The sequence below is a fragment of the Macaca mulatta genome, chromosome 3, assembly GCF_049350105.2.
Source record: "Macaca mulatta isolate MMU2019108-1 chromosome 3, T2T-MMU8v2.0, whole genome shotgun sequence".
NCBI classification, from domain to species: Eukaryota; Metazoa; Chordata; class Mammalia; order Primates; family Cercopithecidae; genus Macaca; species Macaca mulatta.
The window spans coordinates 73,290,060-73,304,636 of NC_133408.1; the positions used below are offsets into that span (position 1 = coordinate 73,290,060).

Sequence of the window (14,577 nt, forward strand, 5' to 3'; positions counted from 1 at the left end):
AAAAAGAGCTTAACATTACGGACCATTAAAAAAATAAAAATCAAAACCACAATGAGATACCATCTCATACCAGTCAGATGGCTATTATTGAAAAGTAAAAAAAAAAAAAAAGAAGAAGAAAACCCGATGGATGCTGGTGAGGTTGTGGAGAAAAAAGGAATGCTTTTACACTGTTGGTGGGAATGTAAATTAGTTCAATTATTGTGGAAAAGAGCGTGGCAGTTTCACAAATAGCTGAAAACAGAACTACCATTTGACCCAGCAATCCCATTACTCAAAGGAATATAAATCATTCTACCATAAAGACATATGCATGTGTATTTTCACAGCAGCACTATTCACAATAGCAAAGACATGGAATCAACCTAAATGCCCATCAATGACAGACTGGATAAAGAAAATGTGGCACATATATACCATGGAACACTATGCAGCCACAAAAGAGAACGAGATCATGTACCTTGCAAGAACATGGATGGAGCTAGAGGCCATCATCCTTAGCAAACTAATGCAGGAACAAAAAATCAAATACTGCATGTTCTCACTTATAAGTGGGAGCTAAATGATGAGAACACATGGACATGTAGAGGGCAACAACACACACTGGGGTCTATAGGAAGGTGGAAGATGGGAGGAGGGAGAGGATCAGGAAAAATAACTAATGGGTACTAGGCTTAATCCCTGGGTGACGAAGTAATCTGTATAACAAACCCCCATGACATAGATTTACCTATGTAACAAACCTGCACATGTACCCCTGAACCTAAAATGAAAGTTAAAAAAATGACAGGTACTAAAATCTAAAAAACACGAAACCACATAAAGATATAACAAGCATAGAATAAAAACCGTCATATTTTCCCTTCAAAATCAAACAACTATGACAGTTAAAAACAAGTGAAAGCAGTGATAATTTTAGAACCAGTGTTTTTTCAGACAACCCCGAGTTCTGATGGCCCTCCCTTCTCTGGGTAACAGAGGCCATTCCCAAATGGAACCACCTGAATTAATATGCAGAATGCAAGCTTAACAATAGAAGGAAAGCAATGGTTTTGGGGCAAGAAAGTAGATTCTTGTGTCATCCCCTGCCCCCAACACATAGTCTATATGGATTTGTAAAAGAAAAACTGTCTCATTTCCAGATCTATGCAGTCAGTTTACTATTTAACTAGGTTTTTAAACATGCATGATGAATTCTAGTGGGAAGACAGGTTATTAGATTTTGGAACAAACGGCGAGAGGGAGGAGAGTCAGTGTAGCCAGTGTTAGGTGGAGAATGGACTGGAAGGCGTTGTGAATTCTCTCTTTAGCTCGTTGGTACAACACACTAGGTCCCTAATTTATTAAATTGAATAATTTGCCTTGACTAGAGACTAGAGAGTAGAGAAAACAGGATATGATTTTTAGACTAAAAATTCAGGCTCATGGTCTGGTAGTTCCAGTGGGCTGCCCAGGCCAGGGATTATAATCTGCTGTGGCAGCCTCAATGATGTTGAAAACACACAGTGTTTTCAGTGGGAACCTACTTCCTGAGAATGGGTGTGACCACATCAAGGCACTAAGCCACTGAATTCGAGAGGGCTTCCACTTGTACATGGAGTGTGGGCAGTGCACTGGCACACACAGGCTGTGCCTGGAGCGTGAGGGGAGGGGGACCTCGTGGACGGGACAGTTGGCAGGGCCAGATGGCCCAGCATCCCATCAGTCATGGCCAGGTGCTCAGGTTTTATCTGAACATACCTGGAGGACCAAAGAAAGATGTTGAGCAGAGAATGAAAAGTCTGATAAAGTTAAAAAATATGCACTTTGGGAGGCCAAGGCAGGCAGATCATGAGGTCAGGAGTTCGAGACCAGCCTGGCCAACATAGTGAAACCCTGTCTCTACTAAAGATACAAAAAATTAGCTGGGCGTGGTGGCGTGCGCCTGCAATCCCAGCTACTCAGGAGGCTGAGGCAGGAGAATCGCTTGAACCCAGGAGGCGGAGGTTGCAGTGAGCCGAGATTGTGCCACTGCATTCCAGCCTGGGCGACAGGGCAAGACTCTGTCTCAAAAAAAAAAAAAGTTAAAAAATATATGTGGCCGCTGTCTGGAGCATAGATGAGGGGGAGCAAGTGGGAAGAGGGGAGACCAGCAGGAGACCAGGCTGTGCCTGGGGCAGGAGGGGCCGGCTGCATGGGGACAAAAGAAATGGCTTGGGGCAGGACCCCGGGGTTCCCTCGTGGAGAGGAAATACATTCTGAAAATGGCTGAAAATAACAATGCATCAGCAGACCTTTATTTCCTTATCTGCTCCATTAATCGAGGCAGCTCAGCTCACAGGTGCACACCAAACTTCACTTATTCATGGATACAAATCTCTGCCTTTGTATCATAAATCTTACATTTTAACAGAAGAGATAAAGACTCAGGAAATTTAAAAATGTGTATGTATTTGGAAAATCAGAAAGTTAATAATGCTATAGGAAAAATAAAAAATACTAAATAAAAAAGGACGATATCCTGAATAATTTTGCTTTCGTGGTACTGACTATATTATTCTCGGAAATTCCCTTCAATAGTGTTCTGCTCAAATACACATTTCTAGAGAGGTGAGGCGACTCCTCCCCTTGCTCCTGTCGCTGTAGATGGCTGGGGTAACCGATTTTCCTCAGTAAAGGGGTAGGTTCATGGGTTCCAGCCTTTCAGTAAGTTGCTGGGTGAAATTCAAGGACCATGTGTGGTAACGCAGTGGAACGTGCCTGGCACAGCAGTCAGAGAGAATGTGTCAGCAACACTTTCTCAACATGGGAGGCCCTTGTAGGCTCAGGACAGGGCAGGGACCTAGGGCCGGGTGAGGAGAGGGGCCCTCGTGAGGATGGGTACAGGCCTGTGCTGGGCAACACTGGGATTCAGAAGAGGAAACAGAGAATCCTCTGGGGCCGGACCAGATGGTCCTCCCAAGAGCGAGAAGCAAGGGTCATCTCCCTTTCTTCTTTTATCCCTGCAGACATCCTCAGTGTGTGTCAAGCCGTTCTCTCTGACACATAAGGGCCAGGGTAGTTCATCATAAGCCTCATTTCTCTACTGGAACTTTTCCCCACCAAGCTGCTTCTGTCACCTCCCTCTGGTTCACTTCAAATTCATGGCAACGTTAATGGTTTGGTTAAAGTTAAAGTTTGGTTGGACTTTGCAGGGAGAGGCATTTCCTAAGCTCTTTCCCTCCCATACCCCGCTCCCTGCCAGACCAGCTCATCGCTATCTCCAGTGACTTTCGGACGGCAGCTGGACTCGATTTCCTCTGTCGTGTTTTCTCAGTACAATAGATAGACAGCAACGATTACATTATCATTAGTCATTATCTCGAAAGAAAATACTTGGATGTCAGAGGATATAATGTAAATTAACTAACAATAAAAGCCAGCTTGGCCTCAGTACAAATTCATTAGCATCAGGATTATGACTCACCGTAGCTCCAGACATCACTCTGGTGGGTATAAATTCGGTGTAAAATTGATTCCAATGCCATCCACTTGATAGGCACCTTGGGATGGTGAGAGATAAAGCAGTGAGACAACTATTAGTTTCCCTCTGTTGGAAAAAGTTAACTCACTCTGGACCTAATTACAAGTGACACACACAGAGGAGCCAGGTCACCCCATGACCCGTCCCCCAGGCCTGGCGCCTCCTCCCGGCAAGAGGGGATTTCAGTCTGACGGAGTTCAGGGCTGCTCTGGTAGGTTTCTGAGCACCCTCTGGGTCCTAGGTTGCTCTGGTGAGCTGGGGGCCCTGGGTGGGCCCAGTGGCCTTACTCATCCAGGTCTGTGTGTGTTTTCAGGGCCCAGCATCACAGGGTTGGTGGCTGCTAGGAGCCAGGCAGGCCAGAGTGAAACCTCAGAAGGGCATGGCTGTGGGAGGGCATTTGAGGGCATGACAGGGGACATGCATCCCTAAGTGCTGTGAGGGTCCCTAAGAGAAACCTGAGCCAGAAAAGGGACAGAAGGACTCCATCACTGCCTGTCCCAGCCACGAGCCACAGACAGCCCTGGGAGCTCGGGCCCGCATGGGGGCCTTTCCTGTTCCTTAGGTGTCCTCGACAGCAGTGGGCCACCAAGGCAGCTGTGACCTTTCCCAATTGTGCTATTGAAGGGGACTTATATATCCTGCAGGGAGAGGCTGAAATCTAACCTTTGCTAATGATCACCTGGGGGTAACATCCTCATTCACTGCCCCAGCAAGTCCCGTTCCCAAAGCAGCTCTGGCTCACACTGCCAGGAGACCCCGGCTGGACCAGCTGCCAGTGGCGGCTGCTGCGAGCTCACCCAGAAAGTCTGGAGAGCGTCCTCCCCTGCATGAGTTAGATAATACAGCTGGTGGGTAGGTAGCCTGGTCCCTGGTGTCAGGAAAATGCTGGCTGACCTACAAGCCACCTCCTTACTTTGCCTCCTTCTGCATGGTATTCTTTCTCTTCTGCACCCAGCAGTTTGGCCAGCCCAAAATCCGTGATCTTGACATGCTGTGGCGTTTTCACCAGTACGTTCCTGGCTGCCAGGTCGCGGTGCACCAAGCGCCGGTCCTCCAAGTAGTTCATGCCCTGAAACACAGAAGACCCTGTGGTGAGGGGCAGATCGTCATGGGAAGAAGCTCTGCATCTGAATTCAGGGTCATGTCCATGCCAGGCTCTGAGCCTCTCCAGCTCGAGGACTTACAGCTGGTGAACGTTAGTGACTACTGATCCAAAGAATGGAAAGGCAGATGAAAGAAGATGTAACCCGCTGCTGACTTTTGTCCATCCAGTTCCTCAAGTTTTAAGCCCAAAGGTGCTCGTACATGAGGACACAGAAGAGCAGGAGCTCTGCTGCCCTGCTGAGACCTGCGCTTGAACTTGCTGGACTTGCCAGGCCGACCTTCATGCATGTGGTTTATCTGCAAAGCGGGGGTGGGGGGTGGCGGGGACCATGCCCTCCGAACCAAGCTGGTGCAAAGGAATGTCTGTCAGGGTTTTTAAGCCACACTCTCATTGTGCTTTCTTGGACTCTCTGACATGGTTCACTGCCTATGAAGATTTTTGTACTGTTTTACTTTTCACTGGTTTATTATTATTATTACTGAAACCACATGGATACTGAATATGCTTTTAGAAGACCCCACTCCCCTCACCTTCCTGGCTGCCTCCATAATCCCACTGCAATTAGAATCTCTGCTCTGAGAGTAAGAAAGAGAGAATATGTGAGAAGCAGCCAGCACAGCGCCCAACAGAGTGAATTCCTAGAAATGCTACCTGACCCTGGCTGACCCTGACCCATGGCCTCTGGTAACCTTGTCACACGCACCTTCCTCCCTGCTGGCTGCTGGGGTCACTGCTGACCTCTGTTCCTCCTTGCTCGATGGATGCCTACCTTGCTGAGCCCAACTGCCCCAGGCTTTGGCATGAGCGTGGCAGCCTGCATCTCTCTGCAAGGGCCAGGCTGGCAGGTGGGAGAGGCTGGGAGGGGTCAAGTTCTGCAGACCTCTTTGTTTCTACCACTCTCTCTTCTCTGTCCACCAAGAGGGTGGGCCACCTTTCTAGTTCCCTTTATGGCTGATGTTCATGTACTTTCTAGTACAGAGTGGGCACCACAGAAATGCTCGCTGTGGTGCAGCAAATAGAAACAAACAGGCATCCCCAGCCCGCTCCACTCCGCCATTTCTGTATGGAGGGATCCCACTGTAGTGTGACTGCAGGGAAGAGCTGTCGATGTGGATGGATTCCCAAGTTTTCCGGCAAGTTGTCTGCTTTTTTTTGCGCGAATGTTATGTGAAAATGGTGCGTTGAATTGGCATGTCAGAGCAAAATTTAAAATTTTTTCTTTCTCAGGCAAAACCAGTCATCACAAGAACGTAGGGTCTCACAAAGATGCTATCAGAATTAGTCTTCGGGTGCCATTTGTGAGGCCTTTAATGTTTTTCTCTTTTGGAAAAGAGATGCTTGCCTGACACCCACGTCTCATGACTACATGGACTGTCCCCTCACCCTGCACGGCCGAGAGCGCTCCTACGGGTTTCCGGTGCTGCTGGACGTTAGTGCTTCCCTGCCTACTTAAGAGGAAATGAGCAGGTTCTTCTCCGGAACAACACTTCCAAATTAGGAAGTATTATGTCAGGATGGCGGGTGGAAAGGGAGAGGAGAGGGAGGGGCAGAAGCTGAAGAAGTGCTTCCCAAGAGGACTGGCCCAGACTCCCTGCTACTCTGGCAGCCTGGGTCTCCTGCAGAGGCAAGCTCCCTGCCCCCCACTCCCGTCTGCCTCCTCTGGCTCCTGGGATGCTGGCTTGCTCTCTGCCTGGTACCCTGTCTCTTACAGAGCAAGGCCTCTGTTTATTAAATGTCATGAACTCCTAACCATTCAAAAGGGAGAGTTAGGCTCCGCCTCTTGCTGGTTTGACTGAGTGTCTACCTTCTTGGCTGTTGTGAACTCCCAGGCTGTCTCCCCTTCTCTCTTCTCTATCCCTTGATTTCTCACCCTCACCCTTGCTTTCTCCTTGCCTTCTACCCTGTATCTCTTTTGTTCATTCTTCACATTTGTTGAAGGCGTTCTCTGTGGTAGCTGCTGAGCAGGAGTGGCACAGGCCTACGGTAAAGAGCCACACACAAGTCCCTGTGCAGGGGACCAGGAGCCTCTCCTTTTCTCCCTCTCTATTTAAAATGTGTGGTTTCTACATGTTCATTAAGCCCACAAGGAGGCCTTCAGAGCACATTCCTAGCTTCATTTCACCACCATTGCTAACTTCTATTCTGCCTCTTTAAATGCTTAGCGGAGATTTTGGTATACTGGGCACATTTTTAAAACAGCCTGCTGAAGAATGAACAACTGAATGAATGAATGAATGAATGATTGAATGATCGGTGACAGCAGCTGATGGTGCTGAGCACTGGTGACGTGCCAGTCATTTCACACACGTCTGTGCAGACGCCTTTTCCATCCCAGTCCCCATACAACCACCTCGTTAGATGACCTGGGGTCCAGAGGCTGAAGCATGTAGTTGCACAGACCAAATCCCCTGAGCCCTCAAGACCACTACTGGGACCATGGCTTTAATTCCCCTGCTGGGAAACGTGCCTGCTAAGCCAGAGGCTGCTTGGGGTTTTATACACACGCACACACACACACACACACACACATTATGTGTGAGAGCATGAGACAGCATGAGCACACACCTTGGTCCGGTGCCTCTGGGGAGGTCCGCATCACTCTGTCAGTCTAACAAATCCAGCTGACCTCTGGTCCAGCCCTTCCCGGCTCCTCAGGCCAGGGCTTTAAAGGACCTGAGGCATTTCCACACAGTGTCTGTTTCCTCAGAACACAGGTCTTCAGCAAAGGCGTGGGAAAGGGCAGAGAGAGCACAGGACATATTCTGGAATTCAGGTAATGAGCTGGAGGGTTTTAAATCAGAGACAGCTTTGGGACAAGGAGAGAATCTCATGTGAACTTAGATGAGACTTGACGCATGGGTCTCTGTTCCACTGCCGGCACATTTGAAAGGACAACTCTGTGCCTGGCGCAGTTATGCTTTAACCGGTCCCCAAAGATAAGAGCCACGATACGGCCTGTGAGCTCCCAGGGTCAGAGCAGAGGCCGCAGGAAGCAATAACAGCAAAGCCTCAGCGGGGCCTCTCAGCAAACTCAGTTCCTGCTTCTTCTCCGAGACACTCACTTTAACTGAAATTAAAGTATTTATTTTTGTTAATTACTACAGGAAAGCTGGAATGAATTTTGAAATACAGCACTGAGGTTAAAAGGGGATTTGAAAAGTCAGCCTGGAACTTCCACTCACACAAAGGAAGGCTCTGCTCCACATGGCTGTCGGGGCTTTTTCTGGCAGGGTTCCCCAGAGCGAGGGGCGGGGGCTGTGTTTGACCCTGAAGGGCTGGATGTTCCCAGGGGCTGCCGCACCCCACAAGTCTTGGGAGGAGTTCAGAGTGAGAGGCGGGAACTGGATTGTTTGTATTCTGTTTTGTAAATCTCCTGTGGAAGAGCTCATGGAGCAGTGAGGAAGGAAGTGGAGGATGCGAGGACGAGAAGGCCGCGTGGTTCTTGTGGAGTGGAGGGTTTTCCTATCAACACTATTTTGTTGTTGCTGTTGTTCAGAAGTATTTATTTAAAGCAAGATCAGAAAGAGGCTTAAGGGCTCATCATCTTCAAATTAACCCACCTCTACCAGAACCATGCTGAGACCAAGATCACCATCACCCTTCCCCTGGGGGTTGGAGCTCACCTCTCACCTCCACTTTGGGCTGCTCCTGAGGCAGGCAGGGCCTGACACTCCTGACCACAGCTAGGGAGAAGGCGAGAGGCCCCGCAGGGCTTTCTCAGGCCTCATCTTCGAGGATCCCCCTGTATAAATGATGGTGTTCTCCCCTCAACCTTTCAGCCCTTGGGGTGCAGGTGGGGAGGGCAGCCCCACCCCAGAGACCCACCCGCAGCTGGTAGAGGTGAGGGATGGGGTTCGGGGGACTCCGAAGCTACAGATCTGATGACGTGTTTAAGCAGAGTGGCCACCAGGAGAAGCCTCCGCTCCTGCCTCTGGACTCCAGATTTCAGAGCATCTGTGGCCTTGAGCTCCCCAAAAATGGAAGAGTCTGCTCCTCGGGCCATCTTGTCACCTTCCCACGTGGGCACAGAGTAAGTGCTGGACCTCGGAAGAGGCAGGCAAGTGTCAGAATGTCCTATTCCCAGACAGAAGTGGAGCAGCACGGGCACCCTTGCTGTTCAGGGAGGGGGTGCTGCTGGGACCCCTGTCCTGAGAGTCGTGCTCTGAGCTGGGGCATCCGTGCAGGCTGAGAGGCTGCACCATGGAACTGGGCCACTTGGATCAAATCCTGAGATCTTGGCAAGTGACATGAACGCCGCATGCCTTTGTTTTCCCATATGTAGAATGGGTTAATCAGAGGGTGGAATGAGTTTATGCAGAGACAGCACTTGCTTAGATAGCACCCATGTGGAGTCCCGTGGAGGTGCTCGTGATTGTCACCATTCCTCTAAATGCCAAATCTATCTTCTCTTCTCCATCCCTTTTGCAGCAACCTTGAATTTGGCCACCATCTTGCCTTTGTGATGAAGCTCCATGTGCTTGGCCTTGAGGGGTCCACCCCTCCCTCCCCAGTGTCCCTTACTTTGTGGCTTCCTCCGTGTCCTCAGCATCTCCCAGTCAAAGTCAATTCCCCACTCTCGAGTGCCTTCATGCCCTGTTCACAGCCAACTCTCACCTACAGAGGCCTCCAGGACAGGGAGAGGACCTGTCACGCTGTTTGGTCTGCAGAACTCAGGGCTCTGGAGGGTGAGGGGCCATCTGGCTTGTTCACTGCTGTCTTTCCAGAGCAGGGGGCTTGGCTGACAGACCCAGTCCATTTGGCTTCTGAGCTCACCCTCCCTGCACCTTGCACCGTGGCCTCACGACAGCTGCGTCTCCTGCTCTGATCTGCTTCCCTTCCTGCTCTGTATTTGTTGGCAAACTTGGGGAGATAAGAAATTTTGTCTTACTTCTATATATATTTCATGTGATGCTTAACACTAGCAGGTGCTTAAGAAATAAATAGTCAAAATGTCTAAAGATGATGAATGTGCTTCAACAGCACTGTGAGCTTTGACTTCTTAGTGACATACTAACGTGATCATTAGGTTAAGTTTAGCTACAACCCTTTGTGGAACATGCAAGAACAAATAAAAAAAAATAACTCACATAACTGAAATCTCTGGTCCTTGGACCTAGGAACCCACAAAGCTGTGTGATGTGAACGTGCTGGGTAAGTCATCCTCTCTGGTCCAGTGCAGATGGGAGCAGGAGGTGCAGGGCTGAGTCACCACCCTAGGGCTGCAGTTAGTCAGCAGGGGTAGGCTCTGCCAAATCCTCATCTGAGGATGGGAAAGCCGTGAGGGGAGGGAGTAGACCTGGACGATGAAGGCTGGAGCCCTCTGGGACCTGCCTTGAAGCTGCATTGGAAGCTACGTAGAACAAGCCAGGGTCTCTTCTCCATGATAGCCTATCTCCACCAACGCACTGTGGCCCTTCCTCAGCGCTCCACCCAGTGTCACGTTCACTCTCTCACAGTCCTGCTTGTGCACTATGACACACACACACACACACGATCTGTCAGCGTGGTTTTCGTGACCTGGTGCCTAGGAATAGGCCCCAGTGGCCTGGAACGTGCTGGCGCCACCAGCGTGGAGTCTCCTTCCCTGTCTCCCGGTGTGGACGGGATAGCCAGGCCCATTCAGCTCTGCTTCCTCTCCCTCCCATTAGCAGCTCACGGGCACTGGGGCCTCTTGTCAGTAGGGGAGCTGTGAAAGCACCTAGGGCTTTTTAAAATGAACGTGGACCAAATTAAATAGCCCACGTACTTGAAAAAAGGAGGCTTTGAAGTTTTCTTTGATGTTTATCTGCATTAAATTTTACCTCATAGATGGAACTAAGTATAGTTTGGTGCTTATAGAGTTGTGGTCAGAGAGTGCCACTCGTAAGCCAGTTTCATTCTGAGAGCCTTGCCCTGCCGCTACCGTGCATAGTTCACCAGGTCTGGCCTCAGCACTGTAAACTGATATTGTTTGCTGTACTACAGAACCACATCATGGTCTGCCTGAACACTCAATTCTGTGAGACTGTAATCTGCATTAGGTGATGAGAAAGCTCTGTTGTCCAAATAGTTTGGAAGAATGTGAGATGAGTTGCAGTCTGAATGGCAGGACTCTGCAGTCCTGGGCATGGGGGGCTCCACGGGGAGAGGGCGGCGCAGGAGCGGGACTTTCCAAACGGCACGGATGACGGGATCTTTGGATGATTGTGCTGTGTGATTTAGTCTGGGATTTACTAGCTGGCTTGTAAATCCCAGGAAGAGTAGACAGGTTTTCTTAAGTCTAACTTACTCCTAGTGTGTGAAAGCCACCGTGATCTCCTGCGTGGGGAATTTAGGAGGCACCTGCTCTTTCTGGCTGGTAAGCAGGTGGTGTCTTCACAAGCTCCTGAGATGGTTTTGCACGTGGAGAACAAAACCCATTTTCCCTGTAGAGGGCAAGGGATGTCTCTCTCATGGTCTTCTGGTCTCATCCGGATTCCTCCCAGGACACCTCTGTTTTTTTTTTTTTTTTATTCTTTCTTTTGTCTAGTTGATATCATTTTATGTAATCTCTTTAGCAGTTTAGTCAGGACAATGAAACCTGCATAATGGTGGCCAGCTCTGCCATCAATATTTAGAAGAAAACTTCCCAAGATAGTTTGTGCCTTTGTCAATCAATACAGGACCTTTATAAGCCAATAATCCCACTTTGAGGATGCCAGGAGTTTAGTTTCTAGTCAGCCACTAAGTGTTTCTGGGTAGTTTTACTTCAAACGTTTAAAAAGAAAAATTTTTAATACTCAGATACATTGTAAGTAACCCAAGAGCAAATTTCTGTCTTTACAATTTGGGGAATCATTGTTTTCATTTCCCTCCGGGGACAGCTGTTCCATCATTGCAGCTATTCAAATACATTGGAATGAGATTTCCTTTGTGAACTAAAAAGCAAATCTAACAGAGCCAAAGCGTTAACTGCCCATAATGTAAAAGGACTTCAAATCAAAATAAAGCTAATCAAAGTACAACAAACACAAGAATGGCTTTAAATAACAGGTTGAAATTGTAGGTAACATTATGTAGAGAACTGTCGTGGAAAACTTTCAGGCCCTGGAAACTTAAACTCAGGCTTTCAGTAACTTCTGCTTAAATGGGACCCGCACTAAGTGAGTTCTCTGTAATGGCACTATTATATTCGTTTGTAGAAGGCTAATTTTTGGGGTCAAATAAACCTCCACTTATCTAGGCCAGGCCGACTGGAGTGTGAGCGTGAGAAGGAGGGCCAGAGAACAGCTCATGAGCAGCGGAGCTAAGGAGCAATGGTGGGCGCCTGACGGTCATGCTGAGCTAGGGAATGAGGGTTGGCGCAGATGTAGATTAGGAAGATGTTTCTGGGTATATTTTAGTGGCTGCTCCATCCTAGGTCAGCCAAAGGGGATCAAAGGAGGAAAGGAACACTCAGTGGGGATCAGGCGTGTGCTGGGCCCATGGTGGGCGATGTGAAGGGGCTCACTGCCCTCCCTACTTTCCAGAAAGACAAGGTGCAGAACACACTCCACAGCCAGGAGACCAGGCGCAGAGAGGCCAGCAACGTGCCCACGCTCACACAGCAAATGTGCCAGAATCCAGATCTGAATCCACAGTCCACTGGAATCCTGAGCCGTCCTGTATTGGGCGAAACCTGCCAAGACTACGTGCCCCTTAAGGAAAACGGTCACATACGCATTACACATGGATGGCCTGGCCACCTCTCCACCACGTGAGGAGTCACCTTTGTGGAGCTGGGGGTTACTGGGAGACGATTAAGAACAGCTGCGGACTGTTGGCCCCCTCTGATAAGCGGGGGAGGGGCAGCTCCCACATGCAGGGCTGGGTTCGGGGGATAGCCAGGGCTCACCTCCTGGTTGGGACAGGTAGGCACAAACTCAAGTAAGCCATAAACCAACCAGATCTTCTGGGGCAATATGTGCTAAGAGGAAAGTAAAACCAGGTGATAGAGACTGCCGGGCAAGGTGGGCAGTGCTCTCCATTCCCTGCTTCAGATAACCAGGAGGAGAGCTGGGGAAGCAGGTCTGGGTTCCAGGTCAGGGCATGAGTGGACCTAGCTCCACACACAGTAACACCTGCCCCAGGCTGACCACCCGCTCCCCAAGACAGTGGGTTGCACAGTGTCCCCACATTTCACGTCTACCCAGAACTGTAGAATGTGACCTTATTTGGAAATGGGGTTTTGCAAATCTAAAAATCTTGAAATGAAATCATCATGGATTTAGGGTGGGTCCTAAATGCAATGACTGGGATCTTTTTTAATATATACATTTATGGAGTGCGATGTTTGTTTTGACATCTATACACATAGTGGAGTGATCAGATCAAATCAAACTAATATATCTATCACTTCACATATCTATCTTTTTTGTGTGCTAAGAAGATTTACAATAGACTCTCTTAGCAATTTTCGAGCTCAATGATTGGTATCTTTATTAAGAGAAAGGAGAGGGGCCTGTGGTTACAGAGACACAGGAAGAGGCCATATGAAGATGGAGGTTGATGTGGGGAGGTGCAGCCCTAGCCCAGGGATGCTGGGGCCACCAGAAGCCAGAGAGGCAGGAAGGATCCTTCCCAGAATGCTTGCAGGAGCATGGCCTTTAGATGCCTGGCCTCCAGAGCCAGAAGGGAATAAATCTGTGCAATGTTGAGCTACCAAGTTGGTGATGATTTGTTGTGGCAGTCTTGGGAAACAAATGCAGCCACACACAGAAATAACAAGCATCTCCCAATAAAAAGAGGCACACAAGATCCTCTCCCAGGACCACTGTCTAACAACGGTCATGGGAGTGTTCTACTGTGTGGCCGAAGTTATGACCATGAGAATGGCAAAAACATTCAGTGATTTTTGTGGTCAGAGAAGTGTGAGCGTTCCCCACTTCCTGGGCTGCTGGGGGCCGCCTGTGGCTGCAGCTGAGAAATCAATGCCTGATGGTGTTGGAGTAAAAGGGGCTGTTCAGGGTGTGCTGCTGTCTGGTTATCCTGGGAGGTGGTCCCTGCTTCTACAATGCGGCCCAGGAGCTCTGTGATGGGAGGGAGTGGACCCAAGCACCATGGCTCCCAGCAAGAGCCTGCCTGGTGGTGTCAAGGGCAGCTGCTGGCATAAGAGCACTCCAGATATTTTTGTTTGTCTTCTTGTAGGTCACCTTTTATATCTGCCTGGAGCTGGGCAAACACCTCACGAGTGACTTGGCAGGACTGACTGCCACAGCTAACCAGGGGAATGCAAGCAATAAGGAGGACCTGCCCAGGCCGGGTGGGTGTCTGCTCCCTCCCTCTGGTCCCTGGCACATCCCTGAACTCCCTGCCCTGCTGTCGGAGGGAGAGGAGGGGCAACAGCGTATTCTCAGAGACGGGGCCTGCCTGCAAATTCTTTAAAGTCAACGGGGTGAAATATATACCCACTGTCAGAAAAAAAACAGGACTTAGCAAGTTGAGTGCAAATAACTGATACAAGACTGGGATGGAGATGGGAGGGGTTTGGGGCAAAAGCAGAAGTCTTTCTGGGTCCACACGAGCTGTGAAATACCTGGCTCGTTGCTCTGTGCCTGCCTCCGGCACCCAGGCGGGGCTACCTGACCACTCTGCTCTCTCAGCCCCGCCCTGGCTCTGGAGCCTGTGGAAAGGGGGACACTTAGCCAAGGCCCCAGCCACATAGCAGCAGCAGCTGCGCCCTCTGTCGGCTCCTTGCACCTGCTCACTGGGACTCCTGCGAGGCACCTGCTCCATTCCACCACCATCACCTGGGTCCTCCTGGCCTCGGCCTAGCTTGCTTACCTTGTTATCAAGTCCTGACTGGGGGAAGCAATACTCCTTCTCCACTACAAATCACCACAGTATTCACAAAGAATTCCAGAGAAATAAGAACACAGACATCAGACCAGACTGAGCACTCAATAAAGAGAAAATTCTTCAAAGGTAGCTGATGGATGAGAGTTTCCACATGCAGAGGGGACAGGCACTGATT

General features: G+C 49.5%; 1 protein-coding gene across 2 annotated transcripts in view; it reads right to left on the reverse strand.

Moving 5' to 3' along the window:
- The window catches only part of EGFR (epidermal growth factor receptor), a 194,974-nt gene that overhangs the window by 14,119 nt on the left and 166,278 nt on the right, over positions 1-14,577 (reverse strand). For both annotated transcript variants that reach the window (XM_015133436.3, XM_028845766.2), the window contains exons 21-22: positions 4,416-4,571; positions 3,446-3,521 (exon numbers count right to left, since the gene is read on the reverse strand). In XM_015133436.3, the coding sequence (XP_014988922.2) occupies positions 3,446-3,521; positions 4,416-4,571 (232 nt within the window). The remainder of the gene's footprint in view (positions 1-3,445; positions 3,522-4,415; positions 4,572-14,577) is intronic.